General features: G+C 42.6%; 2 protein-coding genes across 5 annotated transcripts in view; one reads left to right on the forward strand and one right to left on the reverse strand.

The window, feature by feature from the left end:
* dio1 (iodothyronine deiodinase 1) overlaps nucleotides 1-21,210 on the forward strand; it is a 30,903-nt gene that overhangs the window by 7,116 nt on the left and 2,577 nt on the right. For 2 of the 3 annotated variants that reach the window (XM_078561636.1, XM_078561638.1), the window contains one exon: nucleotides 8,650-9,010. The exons of the other annotated variant lie outside the window; for it this stretch is intronic. In XM_078561636.1, the coding sequence (XP_078417762.1) occupies nucleotides 8,650-8,715 (66 nt within the window). In that variant the 3' untranslated portion in view covers nucleotides 8,716-9,010. Of the gene's footprint in view, nucleotides 1-8,649; nucleotides 9,011-21,210 lie in introns of those variants that run through there. 3 annotated transcript variants of the gene reach the window in all.
* Nucleotides 11,928-20,046, reverse strand: hspb11 (heat shock protein, alpha-crystallin-related, b11). Of its 2 annotated transcripts, XM_078561624.1 has the most exons (5): nucleotides 19,898-20,046; nucleotides 14,829-14,935; nucleotides 14,424-14,492; nucleotides 14,267-14,310; nucleotides 11,928-12,194 (listed from the first exon to the last, which is right to left on the reverse strand). In XM_078561624.1, the coding sequence occupies exons 1-5, from the start codon at nucleotides 19,990-19,992 to the stop codon at nucleotides 12,087-12,089; spliced, it is 423 nt and encodes a 140-aa protein (XP_078417750.1). In that variant the 5' UTR covers nucleotides 19,993-20,046; the 3' UTR covers nucleotides 11,928-12,086. The 2 variants fall into 2 exon arrangements, with proteins under 2 accessions (XP_078417750.1, XP_078417751.1); XM_078561625.1 differs by lacking the exon at nucleotides 14,267-14,310.

The following is a 21,210-nucleotide window of genomic DNA, read 5'->3' on the forward strand; positions in this document are numbered from 1 at the left end:
ATAAGGAGACCAAAACACAGTATTTGAGGCGTGGTCTCACCAATGCCCTGTAAAACTGAAGCATAACATCCTTACTTTTATGTTCAATCACTCTCGTAATAAAGGATAGCATTCCATTAGCCTTAAATACTTGCTGTACCTGCATACTAACTTTTTGTGACTCATGTACTAGAACACCTGGATCCCTCTGCACTTCAGAATTATGCAGCCGTTCTCCATTTAAGTAATATTCTTCTTTTTTGTTCTTCCTGCCAAAGTGAACAACTTCACATTTTCTCACGTTAAACTCCATTTGCCAGATCTTTGCTTACTCACTCAACCTATCTATATCCATCTGCAACTCCCCATGTCCTCTTCACAGCATACTTTCCTACCTATCTTTGTGTCATCTGCAAATTTAGCTACCATGTCGTCACTCCTCTCATCTAAGTCATTGATGTAAATCGTGAAATGTTGAGGCCACAGTACAGACCCCTGTGGGACTCCACTCGTCACATCCTGCCAATCAAAAAAAGACCCATTTATGCATACTCTCTGCTTTCTGCCAGCCAGCCAATCTTCTATCCATGTTAATATGTTACCCACTACACCATGCGCTTTTATTTTCTGTAATAATCTTTGTGGCACCTTACCAAATGCCTTATGGAAATCCAAGTACAGTATGTCTACAGGCTCCCCTTTATCCACTGCGCATGTTACTCCTTCAAAAAACTCCAATACATTAGCTAAACATGATTTTCCTTTCACAAAACCATGCTCACTCTTCCTTATTGCCTTGAGCTCTTCTAAGTGCCCAGCTATAACCTCCTAAATGATTGATTCTAATAACTTCCCCACAACAGACGTCAAGCTAACTGGCCTATAGTTTCCTGTTTTCTGCCTCCTGCCCTTCCTGAATAGAGGGGTTATATGTGCTACTTTCCAATTTGCTGGAACTTTCCAGAATCTAGCAAATTTTGGAAAATTAACACCAGCACATCAGCTCCTCATTAGCCACCTCTTTTAAGACCCTAGGATGTAGTCCATCGGGACCCAGAGACTTGCCAGCCCACAGCTCCATCAATTTGCTCAGTACCATTTCCCCAGTGATTTCAATTTCACCAAGTTTCTTTTTCCTGTTCATCTGATTTGCAGCTATTACTGGAATGTTTTTTGTATTCTCTATAGTGAACAGAGAAGCAAAATATTTGTTCATTTCTTCCGCCATTTCCTTATTATTTACTATTAACTCCCAACACTCACTTTACTTACTCTTGTCCTTTTTAAATACCTGTAAAAACTCTTGCTATCTGTTTTTTACATTTCTAGCTAGCTTCCTCTCATAATCTAATTTCTTTCTCCTGATTAACCTTTTAGTTATTCTCTGCCGTTCTTTATATTCTGTCCAATCAGCTGTCCTGCCACTCATCTTTGCGGAGTTGTATGCTTTTTCCTTAAGTTTGATGCTTTCCTTAAAATCTTTAGTTAACTACAGATGGTGGGTCCTCCCCTTAGAATTTTTCTTTATAGTAGGTATGTACTTCTTCTGAATACTCTGAAATATCCCCTTAAACGTCTGCCACTGCTTCTCCATTGATCTATCCTCTAGCCTAGTTTCCCAGTTCACTTCAGCTAGCTCAGCTTTCAACCTGCCCTTATTTAAGTTTAAGATACTAGTCTTAGATCCACTCTTCTCCCTTTCAAACTGCATGTAAAATTCAATCATATTGTGGTCACTGCTACCGAGGGGGTTCCTTTTCCCTGAGGTCATTAATTAAAGCTGCCTCACAATACCAAATCTAATATAATCTACCCTCTGGTTGGTTCCAGGACAATGTTGGTCTAAGAAACTACCTCGAAAGCATTCTAAGAACTCCTCATCCAGGCTACTACTGCCAATCTGATTTTTCCAGTTTATGTTGTAGATTAAAATCAACCATGATTATTGCCATCCTTTTATCACAAGCACACAATATTTTCTCTTGGATTTTCTCCTACACTGTGGCCACTGTTAGGGGGCCTGTAGACCACTCTCACTAATGACTTTTACCCCCTAATATTCTTCATCTCCACCCAAACTGATTCTACATCCTGATCTCCTGAACCAAGGTCATCTCTAACTATTGCACCAATGCCCTCTTTGATTAACAGTGCTACCCCTCCACCTTAAGCCATGCAGACAAAAGCTGTTGGAATAATTAGAAGATGTGATAGGTAAATTTATATGTATATTTATGGATTTAATTTTCTGAATTATTGAAGCTTTTAAATATTTTTTATGCTAGGAATTTTATTTTTGAAGGGATATATATTTGGAGTTAGCTAGAATTTCGTTTTTTTGTGTTTGAAGAGAAAATTGAAATGTGGGGTAGATTTTTGTATAACTGGTGAATAATGGAAGTAGGAAAGAAGGAAACAGGACCCTTAACCAGAGGTTAAAAATAAAATCAGCTTAACAATAACAATATAAATGACGGACTGGGTACAGAGGTTTTATTATAAAACTTCGCATAAAATCTTCAATCCAAGTGTAGCAGTATAATCAACCTAATTAAACTAAAGTTTAAATAAAACTATAGGGCGGAATTTTCCATTGATGAGACTAAGTGAGGCCCGCTGGCCGGAATGGTGGGAACTCGTGCCCAATTCCGCGCTTGGAGGGCCATTAATTATGCACAAGCAAGTATTGGGCCGAATCACCTGGCGGGTTGGGAGCTGATTCGTCTGCCCGCCGTCGGATGGTGGGGTCAAAGATCCCGGCGCCATATTTAAAGGCCAGTCCAACACATAATCTCACACTCTCCAGCCCGCCTGTCTTGCAGACACATGCAGGGATGTCTTGCAGCAAGAAAAAGAAGGTTGAGAGCCTCAAGAAGAAGGCAATACCCCACTTCACCCATCAGGCCCTCCAGGTCTTGACCAGAGGAGTGCAGGCACACAGTCAACTCCTGTATCCCTGGGTTGGCTGCAGGAAGTGCAGCAGCCTTACCTCTCCGGCCTGGGAAGCCATCACAGAGCAGGTCAGCGCTGCTGGAAACTGCGGCCGAAATGTCATCCAGTGCAGGAAGAGGATAAATGATCTCACCCGCTCCACCAGGGTAAGTCATCCTTCAATTAGGTTGTTTATACTGCTACACTTGGATTGAAGATTTTATGCAAAGTTTTATAATAAAACCTCTGTACCCAGTCCGTCATTTATATTGTTATTGTTGAGCTGCTTTTCTTTTTAACCTCTCATATATCAAACTCTCATCATGGCATCATGCACGCAAACAGCTACTCTCTTCAGGGATCTCATACAACCATTAGTGGGGGACACATATCAACACTCATTCACATCACCACCATCCCATCTGTCATGTTGCTCATACTCCATCCTCACCACACACCGAGAACATGCATCTCACCCAACCTCTGCTTCATCGCTTCTCACCACATGCCTTTCTTTCTTCTTCATACAGGCCAAGCTGGCACACAACAGGCGTGAGAGATCGCAGAACGGTAGAGGGACGACCAACATCATTGCCCTCAGCGAGTTTGACGAGGCTGCAGCCGAGCTGGCTGGGGAGAACAGGGATTGCTTGTGTGGAGAAGGGGAGATTGGCCTCTCCCAGCAACCTAGTACAGATCACAGCTCCATTACTTCATCAAATCCTGACAATCACAGTGAGTCATATGCAGTCTTATAAGCTCATGCTCATTAACTGAAACTCCATTTTCTATTTTCCAGACACTAGCAGATCAAGGCCCCCAAGCAAGTCGAGCACCATTGTGAACCTCAAGACCACGCCTGAAGAGGAAGCTCTGGAAGAACCGTCACAGCACTCACATGCACTCTCCACCAGCTCAGTGACACACGTCGGTGGGGCACAGCTGTAGATTAGGCTTGGGCTCACTTTCTGGAGAACATCTCACTGACATGTCCCCAAAGCAGTCGGAGGCAGGGACAGCCCAGGCACTCGGAGGGCTGCTAGACACCAGCCACCCGTTCAGTCCAAGTCAGATGATGAGCCTCTGGAAGAGGCCACCAACTCAATGGTGGAGATGCAATGGGCAGAACATCACCAGAGACTAGAGAGTCACTCAGCAGACTAGAGCGAACTATGGAGGAGTCCATCCACGTTCTGTCTGATGTCGTGGCTCTGACATGCGAGCTCCTCAGTCACCATGGGAAGGCTGGCAACCACCATGGAGACCTTGGTCCAGTGGGTCTTGCCGGATTTGCGCTCGGCCCTGCACTCCATGGCCACAGACCTTGGTGGGCACCATCAAGATGTAGGCGACCATGGGACAAGGCACCTTGACCTCCCTCCAGGTGCGCCATCTCCTGCAGGAGTCAGGGCGAGACCCTCAGGCACCCACATGAAGATGAGCATCAGCCAGATACCCGGGGGGCCTCCTCTCAGGACAATCCAAGGGTGTGCAGCCACTTACAGCCCTCTCTGTCTGTGACCTCATCCACTCCAGCTTCTCAGGCCGCCGAGGGCACTTCTGCCCCTGAACAGGTGACCCTTATCAGGCCGGGGCCCTCTAGGTCTCCGGTCATCACAGACATCAGGACATAGCAGGATATTGGGGCTGCACCCAGGCTTGGTGGTAAAGTTAGGAAAATTAAGAAAAAGCTTATGTCACAGGTGTGCTATACATGTAAAGAAATTGCACTTTTGCGAATACATGTGATGGTTATGTGACTGTTCCTGTCAACTGAAGGTGTTGTGATTTTGTTCTTTGGAATCCTCTTATTTCGAGGTTTAACCTTCCTCCCAATCAGTGATGGTGTCCCACTGTGAGATTCACATTCCTGTGATGTTAACCTCAGTTGAACTAGTCTCCGCACCCTTGTGTGATGTCAGGCCGATGTATTTAAATCTTTATTTGAAGTGTGTGATGTAAGCGTTTCTAACCCTTCTTCCTCAAGGAACACCATTGAGTGAGGGCAGCTCATCAGCATTGATAATCTAGTGGTATTTCTGTTTCCTCAGTGGTAGTGGCAGAAGAAAATACATGCACAGGAGGAGGAGATCCCTAGGGATATCCACACCTCAGTCGCAGCAGTGTTTGCATCATTAGATGGTGGCAAAAGCTTCAAATCTTCTCTCGCATCACACTTGTTCCTCAGTGGACTCTCAGTTCCCAGAGTCAGCTCACTCACAGGGCCCCACGGACCAAAGCAAAGATCATGCCTGGTGATTCATGAGGCCAGAACATGCAAGTGTGAATGCGGGACTCGTTCTCGCTGCAAGTGGGTGGACATCCTCTGAGAAATGCCATTGAGGGCTAGGAGAGATATGACCATATTCCCTCACTTAACTCTGCTCTTCCTGGAACCTGTCAGCAATTAATGTATCACGGGCACATCTCCCACATCTTCCTCTATGGCGTGATTGTGCTCATACTGACCCTCAGCAGCCTCCTGAGGTTCCTGGGCCTCTGGATCTTCATCCTTCTCCAGTTCATTCTCTGTCACAGGGTCACCTCTTTGCATAGCCATATTGTGAAGGGCATAACACACTGCGATGATGTGGGGAACCTTGTCCGGAGTGTATTGGAGTGAGCCACCTGAGCAGTGCAAGCATCTGAAACGCATCTTCAGAAGCCCTATGGTCTGCTCTATAAGGGAGCACGTGGAGCTGTAAGCAACGTTGCATCTCTCCTTGGAAGGACTCTGAGGGTGACGCACCAATGTCGTCAGCCAGCATTTCAGCGGGTACCCCTTATCCCCAAGCAGCCATCTCTGCAGAAAATCTCAAGCACCTGTGAGTGACTCAGGAAGTAGGAGTCATGGCAACTCCCAGGATACCGTGCATGAGCATGCAGCATGTGCTTTCGGTGATCAACATCAGTTGTACATTGATGGAATGATAGCCCTTGTGGTTTATAAACATTAGGGCCTGCTTCCGTGGAGCCTGTATAGCCACATGGGTTCACTATTGCACGCTGCACACTAGCGAAGCCTGAGATGGCGGCAAAGCTGTTGAATCTTGCAGCCTGGCTATCTTCATCAAGAACAAACCTGAAATAACGATGGGCCTTCCTGTAAAGAGCATCTGTGATCTCCTTTATGCATCGATGTGATGCAGACTGAGAGATGCCGCATAGGCATCCTTAGTCGATCCTTTGAAAGAACCAGAGACAAAGAAATTTAGCGTTGCGATCATCTTCAAAGCCACTGGCAGGGGATACCCTCCAGCTACACGTGGCATCAGGTCTTCACGAAGAATGTGGCATATGTGATGTACCAGAGCTCGGGACAAGTGCAGAAGTGCATGGTATTGCCTCTCACTCATTTGTAAACAGGAGACTCTTCTACGATAAACCCTAGGTCTGATTGTCTGGGTCTGTCCTCCTGACCCTCCTGTTCATGCTCTGGCTCCACTTAACCATGTCCCTCCTGCTGGAGCTGCACACTGAGTCACCTCTCCCTCCTTCGCCTCCTGCATTGCATTAGGACCCTGACAAAGCAGCATTGAGCCCTGGATCCAGATATGCTTTTGCCTTCTATCTGAAAGGAAACATTGAAGTCATTCAAGGGGAAAGAGAGTGAAGCTCAGATGAAAAGTATGGAAACTGTAAGGGTCCATAGTTTTTCCTGCCCTACCTGCATGGTGGCTTGTCCCTGAGACACTAGCACACACATCGAGGTGACAAAGATGGCATCGCAGATATGTAACTTCTTGAGCCCTGCACGGAATGCTAACGTTTAATTGAGATGAGTGGCCTAACCTAATTCTGTGCTCCAATCTCCGATGCAAATTAATAACCAATCATTTTTTAAATTCATTTATGGGATGTGAACATCACTGGCTAGGCCAGCATTTATTGCCCATCGCTAATTGCCCTTGAGAAGGTGGAAGTGAGCTACCTTCTTGAAGTGCTGCAGTCCATGTGGTGTAGGTACACCCATAGTACTGTTCGAGAGGGCTCCAGGATTTTGACCCAGTGACAGTGAAGGAACGGGGATATATTTCCAAGTCAGGATAGTGAGTGACTTGGAGGGAAACTTCCAGGTGGTGGTGTTCCCATGTGTCTGCTGTGAGTGGATGTCCTTTGGCTTGTTACGAGTGTCAAATCTGGTAAAAAGGTGACAGGCCTTCATTGCTGGAATGCCATATAGGATACAACTTGTCTCTTTCACTATTGTCTGCATTTCCAAATTCTAAATTCCTATGTGTTAGTCTTGAGATGCAGCGACTATGATGTGAAGCCACAGAGTTCTGAGTAGCCCTTTTACAGTGCTAATGAAGCCATTGGCTTTCATCACAAGGAGGTCTTCCTCCTTTCTTTCTAAGCAGACTCCTGTGGCAACAAGAAATTAGAGGGCAACCTCACAAAGGCCCCCTCATGTTTGCCCTTCCCCCTCACTGCCATTCCACAGCCTTCCTTCCGCATTGCCCACCTTGTGTTCATCAACCCCACCCTTGCCTCGTAGCCCACCCTCGGTTGAATTGCCAGTTTCTGAAAGTGGAGGTCTGCAAGAATGCCACAGCACAGTGGTGTTCTTCAGGACAACATAGGCAAAGAGTAGGAGCAGACCAACCCTACAGCCCCAGCAATGTGGCGTTCATCGCAACAAGACCAGTGCAGCACTATGGCAGGAAGGCTACGTATGTTGCACTCACCTCGAAGTTACCAGTGAACTGAGGTCCAACTTGTGCACGCCACCCCTTTTCAAACGGGTTTGAGGCCGACGTAATTTCCCGCTGGCAAGATTGACGCAAGATTGGAAGGCGTGACAAGATTCTGACAAGCCGCTGTTTTAATGAGCATTCATTAGATGTTAATGAACACAAATGTTCACGCCACTAGTCGGTGGGATAACCAACCCACCATCGGGAGAATTGCAAACTGTTTTTATGCCAGTGGATTTCCGACCTTTCGCTTGCCGCTGGATTCTCTGCTCCCGTCACAAACCGCCGTGGGCAGGATGGGGAAATTCCACTCATAGACTTATGACAAAAGAATGTTGTTTGTTAAAGCCTCTCTGAAGCACTCGCTTATACACAGTATGTAGCTAAACAATTGTTGTGGTCAGTGGCATTCCTAAAATTAGTTCTGTATACTTAAAGTAAAATGTTCTGTATTAGGACTGATAATGTCATGTCATGTGTGTTCTGCTGGTCCCTGGTTCACTGTCTGCTGATGCTTCATCCGGAACCATTTTCTTAGCAGTTTTTGTTAGTGGTGGTTTGCCATTGCCTTCCACTCTCAGGGGCAGGACAACGAGGTAGGTCACAAATCTACCTCGGCTGGAACAGAAATTAAACCCGCACTGTTGAGTTATTCTGAAATACATGCTAGCCATCTCACCAACTAAGCTAACCAGCCCCCAACATTAGGACTGACCACAACTACTGAGTACATTGGTCATATATAAGTTGTGTTTTTTACCATTTTTATTTAGAATTTTTATCATGAAAGGGAACATATGAATTTATAGAAACAGAAAATGGGCAGTATTTTATTTAGTGTTTTATATTGGGGATTTGTGAATGCAAAAGAATAATCACCATTAGCACAACTGCATGGATGAGAAGATTAGAATAAGGTAGGTATTTGTTTTGGAGGATGTTGGGTCACAAACAAGGTAAGCCAATGAATCATCAATCTGGCAGAGAGATGAAGAAACAAAGTGCATTTAACTTCATCTATGCTTTCATTTTTGTTTTTCAGGGTGAAAGGGGAGCCTGGGGATATAAACCAGAAGAAGTACGATTAGTTTTACAAAATCTAAGTTAAACCACTAGATGGTGGAACCATTAACACCAGGTGTAATTTTGAGAGAGAGCTTTCAAGGACACTGTCAAATACAAGGAAATGATATAATACATAAAAGTAAATCAAAGAAGGTTTCTTTTCCATATTGATAATGATTTTCTCAGTTTTAAATTAGTGACTGGGATTTGATAATTTGAATATGGAAGAAAAACATCTTAGTATTTGATTAATGCTTACTTTATGTTTTCATATCAATTGTAATAAGTCTAAGATTTAGTCAGTGAAAGCTAGGACAGTAAATTCCATCTTGGGTAGGGGCTGGGGGGAGAGGAAAGGGGCTGGGGGTGGGGGGAGAGGAAAGGGGCTGGGGGGGTACATAAGGAAAAAATCATGCTACATGAACAGTTTACATGTAATGTTCTATAATGTTCAGCACTGGCAATACTAAACTAAAACCTGAGAAAAACAGGCATAACCTTATTCCAAAATGAACGAGGTTCATATATTCCTGCAAGTTCCAATCGTAAAGTACTATCCTTGCTCGATAGTTAAGAGTGGAAGATTTAGAAGTGCTATTCTGGCCCTTACGCAACCCAAAACAGGATCTGTAATCCCTTTGCCTCTGTTCCATTTTCTCTAGTCGGGCTGATCAAAATTAAGAACATTTTTTTGTATAAGTGCATATTGCTGAATAAGGAGACCTAAAGCTTTTCATCTTGAACTCATCAGGACGCTTTGCAAGAGTACCAATATAAGGGGAAAACAACCATTTATACTGTATAAGAGAGTGTTGATTAGTTGGCAAGTGAACTGATTGGTGGAGGTGTTGCTGTGGAGAATGCACCAGTGATGATGACTGACAGTTAACTGCCAACCATTGTTTGAAATTTAAACCAGGCAGCTTGACCCTGATTGGTCAAGGTATTGCCCTAAGTCAGCGAATGGCACGTTTTTTCTGTCTGCAAATACCAGGGCCCTGTAAATTAATATACTAGCTTCCAGCATACCCAAATGCGTCACACTGCGAGCCCAACTGACAATCTTAAATTGGTTGTCAGAGTAATATTTAGCACACTGAGGATTATTTAGCAAATTTTGTCGAATTGCAGAATCACATCTAAAGTTGGACACTGTGTTTTGAGTTTTGCAAACATGGGCTGGTTGGATATGGTCTTTACATTGCCCCGTTGCAAACAGTGGCTGGGACATGCTGTTTGATACAATCCACCAGTATTTGGGACATATGGTCTACATAGCTAACATCACACTGGCATTGAAATTCATATACCACATTACTCATTTGTGTGATAGGCAGAACGTATTTTTGGCTTGACAGCAGCATCCTGTTAGTGGCAAATACCGTTCATGTTGCTCAGGGCAAGTAGCTGATGAGTGCAAGACAAAAAGCTTCAACATGTCTCTTTTTTCAGCAATACTCAAGTTCTGTACTACTAAATGACTAGAAGTGCATTTAGCAAACATATAAATCACCTAGAAACATGATTCCATTCTTATACTGAAATTATTTCACAAACTTACAAGTAAATCAGAAAAGATTTGAAAATGGAGAAATGTTTCTTAAATCCTGGTTCTGTCCACTTGCATTGTTCACATTATCATGTATTATATCCAAAAGGATGTGTATATCATATTCCATATTCAGGAAACTATTATACTAAAATAAATAATCTCACTTAGTTATGATTTCTGTGCAGTACTACTTCAATTAATTTGACTACTATATGATATAATTGTTTTTAAAGCTTTGAACTTTAGTCTATGTATAGTGCAATGTCTTAATCAATTGTTCAAAAATCTTTTTCTCTACGTAAATATATTTCTACAAATTTTTATATGTTATTTGAGCTGTTTTAAATGAACATTTTCACTGAAGCAATGAGCAGTTACATGAAACAGACCAGAAATTAGGCCAAGTGCTGAAAAAGACTTTTGGATCCGATAAAGAACAAAAGTCAAAAAAGCCCCCAAAAAAGCAAACCATGAGGGAATCAAAATTTAAATAACTAATGAAAACAGCGTGGTAAACAGCTTCAGAAAAATCAATGAATTTGATAAATCCTGTACAGTTCAAAAAGCAACAGAATTACAAATGAAGTTGATATTACTGGAAAAAAATAATTCACTGATCCTACTTACTTATTTGAATTGATGTAACTTTTTGTTGTGTCTGACAAAATACAAATCCATACTAAATTGCTGAAATACAACTACTGTCTGAAAATGATATTAAAAGGCCTCTAATATGGCCAGGAATTAAACAAGGTGAACAAATTAGGAAAGGCAACGATATTTATCAGCATGCCACTCTTCAGACAGGGCCGAATAATCACCCCTTTAAATTTTCCTTTAGTCGCTGAAGTAAAAACTCTTGTAATATTCAAGTATCAACGATATTGCCCTGGAGAAGTGTTGCTTACTTTAACCAGTGTTAATAATCGTGGAGCAACCGCTGTCTCCAATATCTGACCCTCCCAGCTGGAAAAGTAGACAAGATTTTGGAAGAGTTTGACATTTTTTTAAAATCCTGGGCAACAAAGTAACTGAATTCTAGTTAGAAAGTGTCAATACTTCAGATCCTGCTATTCAGCTTTCCAGCATTAAGAACTGAAAATCATGCAACATTTAATATTCATCATTTTATGCTATATTTGTCAAAACCTATAGAATAAGGTCAATCACTGCAAGTACAATGATTTTAGCTATATTGTTTATGAAGCTTACAGCCCAACCTGGAGAAAGCTGTGGCCTGATGTTCTGAAATGTAGCTAAGAACATGTAAATCAGTGGGATGAAGTTTTATATTCTGTACTATTAAATAATTACTACTCAACAAATTTTTTGAATGTTTTCATTATATTGTGGAAAAGATTATTTACCCTAAAGGGAGCAGAATATTTATGCTACATTTAATATCATAAATTGTTTTAAATATAAAACTTACCCAATTCATAGCTGTAAACAAAACTGAAACAAATGTATTCAATTCAGAAGCTTAAATACTGGTTGAAAGTTCAGGATGGTTACAAATAACCAAAGTCTGGCAGCATCGGGTGAAAGAGTGGAAAGTAAGGAAGTGCAGTGCAACTACTGTTAGTGGGTCCAGAGTGATTCTTGTGTCAGAAAACAATCACGTACCAGAGAAAGACCCTCTGACAGTCGAAGATGGAGATCTCGCAGTAGTTGTGATGGACTATTCAGATGTTGATCAAAGATACTTTGTAGCAAAACAAAAAGAATTTATTCACAAGAATAACAACTCAATAATTATGCTTTGTAACAAATACTGCCAAAATATTTACACGAGTAACATTGTGCAGCCTCAATGTTTCATATTTGAAGATCTTGTTTTGCACCAGTTGTGCTGTGTAGACTCAAGTGTCTTCCTCTGTACCTTCCACTGTAACCTTGTGTACTGACACAAAGTGATCGAAACCAGATCTTATGACAAATCGTAGGTGTGTGGCACTGGTTCCATCCAGCTGCGAAGGAAATATACTTTGTTAATTCACATTTTTTTAAAAAAAATTACTGCTCTTACATTAGCTTAACTGTTGAGGTGCTGCCGAGTGCATTACAAAGCTACGTAGACCAGAAGGTGCCAGTTTTGATTCCTGTTCTGTGCTCAGATCATTACAACCAATGGAACGGAGGGGCACTACAATTGGCTTTAATGTTTGTGTTAAGAAAAAGCAGTCAAAATTCCTGCTCCTGTTCAGTGAACACGACTGAAAAACACATTCATGGGATAAGAACAGATCTCAGCTCTTACACTGGTCAATCCTTACGTTTGAATAGTGTCTATTCAGGCTAGGTGCTGGAGGCTGCTGTTGCCCAGAAGGATTCAGCCTTTGTAGAGAAATGAGGATAAAAATCAAACTTTATTTGGTTGAATTAATGAAATGGCACTATTTCTATTATATATAATGCAAAAGTCGGAGCAACATTTTCTCATATTTATCAATATTTACAATTTATATTCTTGAGATTGCTGAAAAAAGACACTCTGTCGAAGCTTTTCGTCTTGCACTCATCAGGATAATCGCAAGAATACCAATGTCAGGGGAAGCAACAACTTTATACTTCACGAGAAGGGAGTGCTGACTGGTTGGCAATTGGACTCTGATTGGTAGAGGCGTTGCCATGGAGAATGCCCCAGTTAATGGTGACTGACAGTTAACTGCCAAGCATTGTTTGAAATATAAACGAGGCAGCTTGACTCTGGTCAAGGCATTCCCTTGAGGAATGAACCAGTGACTAGCTATCACTTATTTTGTTTAACTGCATATGATGTACAGCACGAAATGATCTGACCAGGGTAGCTCTATATCACGGAAACTCACGAACGGACCTAAGGACATCACTTTGGCCCTGAAAAGTGCCCATTCTACCTCAGATTACCCTGGAAGGGCAAGGTATATCAAAAATCAGAGCAACAGGTGAAGCTAGCTGTCTCACGCTGCTATTATTCAGTAGCAACACAAGTGGTATTTGCCGCTAACAGGATGCAGCCATCAAGCCAAAAAGACGTTCTGCCTATCTCACAAGTATCAAACAGCATGTCCCTTCCACTGTTCGCAATGGGCAAGGTATGCTTGCAACACTCAAAACACAGTGTCCAACATTAGGTGTGATTCCGCGATTGGACAACATTTGCTAAATAATCCTCAGTATGCTAAAAATTAATCTGTCGACCAATTTAAGATTGTCAGTTGAGCTCGCAGTGTGGTGCATTTGCGTGTACTGGAAGTTACAGGTATTAACATACAGGGCCCTGTTCTTTACAGACAGAAAGAACATGTTGCACCTGTTTCAGTTAAACAAAATAAGTTATAGCCATTCGTTAGTTCATTCCTCAAGGCAATGTCTTGATCAATCAGCGTCAAGCTGCCTGGTTTAAATTTCAAACAATGTTTGGCAGTTAACTGTCAGTCACCATTAACTGGTGCATTCTCCATGGCAACACTTCTACTAATTAGATTCCACTTGCCAGCCAATCATCACTCTTTCTTCATACAGTATAAAGTTGCTGCTTCCTCTGACATTGGTATTCTTGCGATTGTCCTGATGAGTGCAAGATGAAAATCTTCGACAAAATGTCTTTTTTCAGCAGTACTCAAGCTCTGAACGACCCAACAACTATATGTAGATTCTTACACAGGATTACATATGATGTGTGACAAATAAACAGGCCATTCAGCCCAACCAGTCCATGTCAGTGTTTATGCCTCACTCGAGCCTCCTTCCAGTTCTTCCCCACCTCAATCCTTTTCATTTTGTCCCCAACTTAGAATATTACTTTGAACCAGCTGTTAAAGTTGATAAAGTGCATGTGGTACAACATTCTTTGAATTGCCCCCATTTTCCAACATGGGAAGATGATGAGCCTTCACTCAGAAGCTTGCTGCAACAGTGCTGTAGAGATCAAGAACTTCAGTGGCACCCGGGAAATCAAATTGCTCACCAGTTCTCTAGTAGGTGAGCTAGCTATCTATCATCATTTCATACAGAGTAATATATTATCTAAGTTTTTTGAAAGATAATATGTACTTACTGTAAATTCCTCCATTTGAAGCTGTTCCTCAGAGTGCTCAAGTTCTGGTAAAAAGACAGCATCACAAGATGAAAACCACCAAACGAACTTGAACAGAGCAATTCTTTTCCACAGTAATCCTGGTGATTTCAGTAAAATGTTTGTTGAATACACTTACCACTGTTAGTTAAAGGTTCAAAATCTACTGGATCTTTTGCAACACTTTTCTCAATACTGAGGCTGCGCACTGGAACAATGAATCAAATAGAAACTTATTATTGAACGATTTCTAATTATTTTGAGTACCTTCTGTCTTGCTGTATTCTAATCAACATTAGCAAGGCAGTTACATGTTCACTCATATGCAATTACACTGAAAAATACCTAGTAATACACCCGCCCCTCAAAACTGAATATTTATTCACTGTACCTGAATTTCATCCATTTGGCAATGTTCACGAATAATTAAAAACTTTTGTTCATTGCATTCTATTTTATACATGTATAGAACTAGGTAAAATAGCCCACTCATCACAAATTCTTAGTCTATTTAACAGTGATTAATAAACAGTAAAGATCTTACCATTATAACAGTGAATTTTCATAGAGCTAATTTTTATAAGATTAGCAAAACTTAGGATAAATTCTTGCGGGAACATTCCTGTCGTGATCCAAAACGTTTCTGTATTACTGTAAGCAGAAGTATGAGAGATCTTAGATATTTCTAAGACTTGGTATTTTTGTTTTTGCAAATTTCAAGTCTCTTCTGATCCATGTTTGATTAGTTACACAGTAGCAGCCACCTATCAGTCCTTGTAGAGGTGGTCATTCTACATGTCTGAGCCTAGACAAAAATAATTTGCAGTTATATAACACCTTGAATGTAATAAAACATCCCGAGGCAGTAGATAGTTAGGAGGAGGAAGGGAAATCAGCCAAAGTTTCTGCTCCAACTTCTGGGCTATGACCTAGTAATTCTTGTAGATACATTCCAACAAGAAAAGAAAAGTTCCAAGGGGAGGACCCACCATCCGTGGTTAACTAAAAAAGTTAAAGATAGTATCAAACTTAAAGAAAAGGCATATAATTGTGCAAAGATGGGTGGCAGATCAGAAGATTGGATAGAATATTAACAACAGCAAAGAATGATTAAAAGATTAATAAGGAGGGAAAATTAGGGTACGAGAGAAAGCTAACTAGAAATATAAAGAGTTTCTATAGATATTTTAAAAAGAGTTAACAAAGCGAGCGTTGATCCTACAAAGTAAGTCTGGAAGATTAATAATGGAAAATAAGGAGATGGCAGATGAATTGAACAGGTATTTTGCATCAGTCTTCACTATAGAGCATACAAGTAACGTCCCAGAAATAGCTGTAAATCAGGAAATGGAAGGGAGGGATGAACTCAGGAAAATTACAATCACCAGGGAAGTGGTACTGAGCAATTGTTGGAATTGTGGGCTGCCAAACATAGAAACATAGAAAATAGAAGCAGGAGTAAGTCATTTCGCCCTTCAAGCCTTCTCCGCCTTTCAATATAATCATGGCAGATCCTCTATCTCAATGCCATACTCCCACTCTCCATACCCCTTGACGCCTTTAGAGTCTAGAAATCTATCTATTTCCTTCATAAATATATTCAGTGACTTGGCCTCCACAGCCTTCTGTGGTAGGCAATTCCACAGGTTCACCAATCTCTGAATGAAGAAGTTTCTCCTCATCTCAGTCCTAAACGGCCTACTCTGTCTCCTGAGACTGTGATTTCTTGTTCTAGACTACCCCAGCCAGAGGAAGCATTGTCCCTGCATCCAGTCTGTCCAGCCCTGTCAGAATTTTATACGTTTCAATGAGATCCCCCCTCTCTTTCTTCTAATCTCCAGTGAATACAGGCCTAGTCGACCCAATCTCTCCTCATACGACAATCCTGCCAACCCAAGAATCAGTCTGGTGAACCTTCCCTGCACTCCCTCTATGGTACGTATATCTTTCTTAGGTAAGGAGACCAAAACTGCACACACTACTCCAGGTGTGGTCTCACCAAGGCCCTGTACAGCTGCAGTAAGGCATCCTTGCTCCTGTACTCAAGTCCTCTTGTAATGAAGGCCAATATTCCATTTGCCTTCTTAACTGCTTGCTGCACTTGCATGCTTGCTTTCAATAATTGGAGTACGAGGACACCCAGGTCCCTTTGTACATCAACAATTCCCAATCTATCATCACTTAAACAATACTCTGCCATTCTGTTATTCCTGCCAAAGTGGATAACTTCACAGTTATCCACATTATACTGCATCTGCTATGTATTTGCCCATTCACTCGACTTGCCTAAATCACCTTGAAGCCTCTCAACGCCCTCTTCACCACTCACATTCCCACCAAGTTTTGTGTCATCAGCAAACTTGGAAATACCAGGGTCCTGATGGACTTCATCCTAGGGTCTTAAAAGAAGTGACTAGTGAGACAGTTGATCAGTGGTTTTAATTTTCCAAAATTCCCTAGATTCGGGGCTGGAAAATAGCAAATGTAATTCCTTTATTCAAAAAGGGAGACATAAAGCAGGAACCTACAGAACATCTGTCAAAAGGAAAACGTTAGAAGCTATTATTAAAGGTGTTATAGCAGGGTACTTAGAAAAATTCAAGGTAATCAGGCAGAATCAACATAGTTTTGTGAAGGGAAATCATGTTTAACCAATTTATTGGAGTTCTTTGAAGTAGTAACAACCGGTGGATGTTCTGTACTTAGATTTCCAGAAGCATATGATAAAGTGCCCACATCAAAGATTATTGAGGAAACTAGAAGCTCATGGTGTGGGGGGAACATATTGGCATGGATAGAAGATCGGCTAGCTAACAGAAAGCAGAGAGTTGGCATAAATGGGTCATTTTGTGGTTGGCAGGATGTGACGAGTGGTGCGCCACAGGGATCAGTGCTGGGACCAACTTTATATAAATGACTTGGATGAAGGGGCCAAAGGGATGGTTGCTAAATTTGCTGATGACACAAAGATAGATAGGAAAGTAAGTTATGAAGAGGACATAAGGAGGCTACAAAGGGATATACATAAGTTAAGTGAGTAGGCAAAGATCTTGCAAATGGAGTATAATGTGGGAAAATGTGAAATTGTCCACTTTCACAGGAAGAATAACAATGAAGCATATTATCTAAATGGTGAGTGATTGCAGAGCTCTGAGATGCAGTGTGATCTGGGTGTCCTAGCGTATAAATCACAAAAGGTTAGTATGCAGGTATAGCAAGTAATTAGGGAAACTAATAAAATGTTATTGTTTATTGCGAGGGTAATTGATTACAAAAGTAGGGAGGTTATGCTTCATTATACAGGGCATTGGTGAGACCACATCTGGAGTACTGTGTACAATATTGGTCTTACTGAAGGAAGGATGCAAATGTGCTAGAAGCAATTTAGAGAAGGTTTACTAGGCTAATACCTAGATGGGGGGTGGGGGGGCATTGTCATATGTGGAAAAGTTGGACAGGCTAGGCTTGGATCTGCTGGAGTCTAGAAGAGTAAGAGGCAACTTGATTGAAACATATAAGATCCTGGGGGGCCTTAATAGGGTGGATGTGGAAAGGATGTTTCCTCTTGTGGGAGAATCTAGAAATAGGGGTCACTGTTTAAGAATAAGGGGTTGCCCATTTAAGTCAGAGCTGAGGAGAATTTTTTTCTCTCAGAGGGTTGTGACTCTTTGGAACTCTCTTTCTCAAAAGGCAGTGGAAGCAAAATCTTTTAATATTTTAATAATACTTTAATAAGGCAGAGGTAGATCTTGATAAGGAAGGGGGTGAAAGGTTATCAGGGGTAGGCAGGAATGTGGAGTTGAGGTTAAAATCAGATCAGCCATGACCTTATTGAATGGCGGAGCAGACTCGAGGAGCTGCGTGGCCTACTCCTGCTCCTAATTCATTTGTTCTTGGGTAAAGTTGATCATATTTTTCATTTGGGTGTAATCTCTTTATTTACTCAGGGTAGTCAAGAGGGTAGGTACTAACCTGCATCCAGCTTTGTACTAACATTATTCAGGAACACTCACTAGAGAATAGTGATTTTGTTTTTCCCTCCCTGCTGCCCTGCAGACCGAGTTTTTGATCTCAGCCATCCGTTATGGTGAAAAAATACCAAGCCAGGGGAATGGGGAGGGAGTCACATACAAGCTGTCTGCTGGAAACCAGCATCAACAATATGGGAGGTGGGGTAGGATTGGGGGAGGATCTGGGGAGGTATGGAATTGAGGCTGGAGGGGGCTTGCATATACCAGCTCTCAGTTCAGTAAAGCACCGTTTTAAAATTCTTCTTCTTATCAGCCTCGGCTCAGTTGGTAGCACTCTTGCCATGGGTCACAAGATTCTGAATTCAAGCCCAATCCAGGACTTGAGTACAAAAATCAAGGCTAAAGCTCCAGTGCAGTACTCAGGGAGTGCTGCACTACCAGAAATGCCATCTTTTGGATGAGACGATAAGCAGAGGTCCTGTTTGCTCTCACAGGTGGACGTAAAGGATATCATGGCTCTATCTCTATCATTACCCATCTGAAACTGACTGCAACTTCAGGACGTAATGCAATCCTGAAGTTGTGCTGTCATTCAGGGCAACCACAGACTGTGCTGTGACCTCTACTCATCCAGAGCCAACAATCATTGAAATCAGCAAGAATTTCAATTTTCACACATCACTATTAAAAACCCATAAACATTTACACCTTGTTCAATCAGGTGTAACTGGGTTTTTAACAGTGATGTGATTCGTAAAATGTTTAAATGGATTTCATTCCACTTCTTTTTGTTTCTTACAACCGATTGTAGCATTCCTTACTGGACATTCCCAGCATGGAGCTGGAGTGATATCATCAGGCTGTCCAAGCAGCCAATCACATTAAAGAATTTTCACAGGCACCCCCAACCGAGAAACAAAAAGCAGTGGAATGAACAAGGTGTAACTTTTTATGGGCTTTTAACAGTGATGTGGGAAACTCGAAATTCTCACCGATTTCAATGATTGTTAGCTCTGGGTGGGTGGAGGCCAAAGCACAGCCTGTAGTGGTGGTGCCCTGAATAACAGACCACAACTTCAGGATTGCATTGCATTACATCCTGACGTTGTAGTCAGTTTCAGATGGGTAATGACAGAGAACCCTGACGGTTCACCACAAAAATCTGGGTAATTATTTCCATGGTCTCACCCCCATATCCGTAATCTCTTCCAGCACCACAATCCTCCCAAGGTATCTGCATTTGTCTAATTCCAGCCTCTTGACCAGAGCTGATTGTAACCGCTCTCCCATTGGTGGTCGCACCATCAGCTACCAAAGCCCTAACCTCTAGAATTTCCTCCCTAATTCTCTTTCCTCCTTTAAGAGGCTCCATAAAATCCACCTGATTTTGGACATCTGTGCTGAATTTCTCATGTGGCTAGGTGTCAGATTTTGGTTTATAACCGGTTAACCCCTTCTCCTCCCCCCCCCCGTGTCCTTGCTTTGTTTTACTATGCTAAAGGCGCTATATAAATACAAGCTGTTGTTGTTGGAGTGAAGGGACCCATCAGCCGGGCGCAGAGCCTGATACCCTGGGCACTCCCTGTCCCCCTGACTCGGGGCAGCCACAGGGACAGGCCCAGGCCCAGACCCAGACCCTCACCCGTCGATGATGTTCTCCGGCGGATGTTTCTCATCTCCGGACGCCACCAGCGCAACCTGCGTCCCCGCCACCGTCAAACCAAAGTCACGCTTCATGTCGGCCTCCCCGTTACCACAACAACGGCTCACTTCCGGTCCTCCCCCTAACTCCTTCCCCACGCGTCTGATTTAGACTTCCGGTCCTTCCCCTAACCCCTCCCCCCCAGTGTCCGGTTCATGGTTCCGTGCTCATCCCACGAGCTGCCAGGAAGCAGGGAGCCGTTGGTAAAATCGCTGCGTTTCACAGCTCAGCCGGGAGTCCCGGTAACTGTTCGGCCGGGGGGGAGGGGTAGCAGGTGGCCATCGAGGGTAAGTGTTGGACTCGGTGACTGGGGGGTGAGGGGGGATGAGATTTAGGGGAGGAGGATGGACTGTGCTCCTTCCCGGGCCCTGGGGTCGCATTTTCAGGAGGTGACATTTGGTGAGATCTGGGAGGTTTAGTCTAGAGTGAAAAGAGCCTTAACTCAGCATCGAACCAGTGAGTTACTCACCTAACTGTTTTTGGAAACCCTCCCACAATGTAATTTGCCTTGGCCCTGACTTTATCCCTCTCCCTGATTTCCCCCCTCAGACTGATATGAGTGCATTGGGAGAGACCTGAGTGGCTAAGTTTAAAATTGACCTGATGTGAATGTCAGAGTAAAGGACATTAATGTTATTTTATCATTCGATGTGATAGATCAAACTGAGATAACATCGAATCCATATTCTCTCTCTCTGATGATTCATTTCCACTCAAAAGATGGACACCAATTATATGGCATTTGAAAATGAACTCCATTGCAATTAAAGATTATACATTGGAAGGCGGTTGAAACAAACAATCTGCTAGGAAAACAATGTGATCAGAGTGTAGCCAGCAATGCTGGGGAAAAAATAATGGATGTGCCACAAAAGGACTGGCAAGACTAGCAAATCTATGTTGTGGCTGGTGTACTAGAGCAGGCCTGTCCAATCTTTTAACCGGGGGGGGGCGGGGGGATGTCACATTTCCATTTTTTTTCTCACTCAAGGGACGACGAGCAGATTTTGGGAAGATAAGGTTTGGCACAACATTAAACATGAATTTCTAGAAGAAAGTTGCACTATATGAGTGGGTGTGAGTATATGTCGGTGTGTGGGGCTGAGGGAGTATCCTGAGACTGAGTGAGCCAGACACACACATTTCTCTCTCATGAACTCGCTCTCCCTCATGCATGCACCTCTCTGTCTCTCGCGCTCCTCTCTCTCCCCCTTTCAGTGCAGGCGCCCTGTCTCCCCTTCTCCCTCTCCTCG

Source organism: Cetorhinus maximus, chromosome 17 (assembly GCF_964194155.1).
Source record: "Cetorhinus maximus chromosome 17, sCetMax3.hap1.1, whole genome shotgun sequence".
Taxonomy (NCBI): Eukaryota; Metazoa; Chordata; class Chondrichthyes; order Lamniformes; family Cetorhinidae; genus Cetorhinus; species Cetorhinus maximus.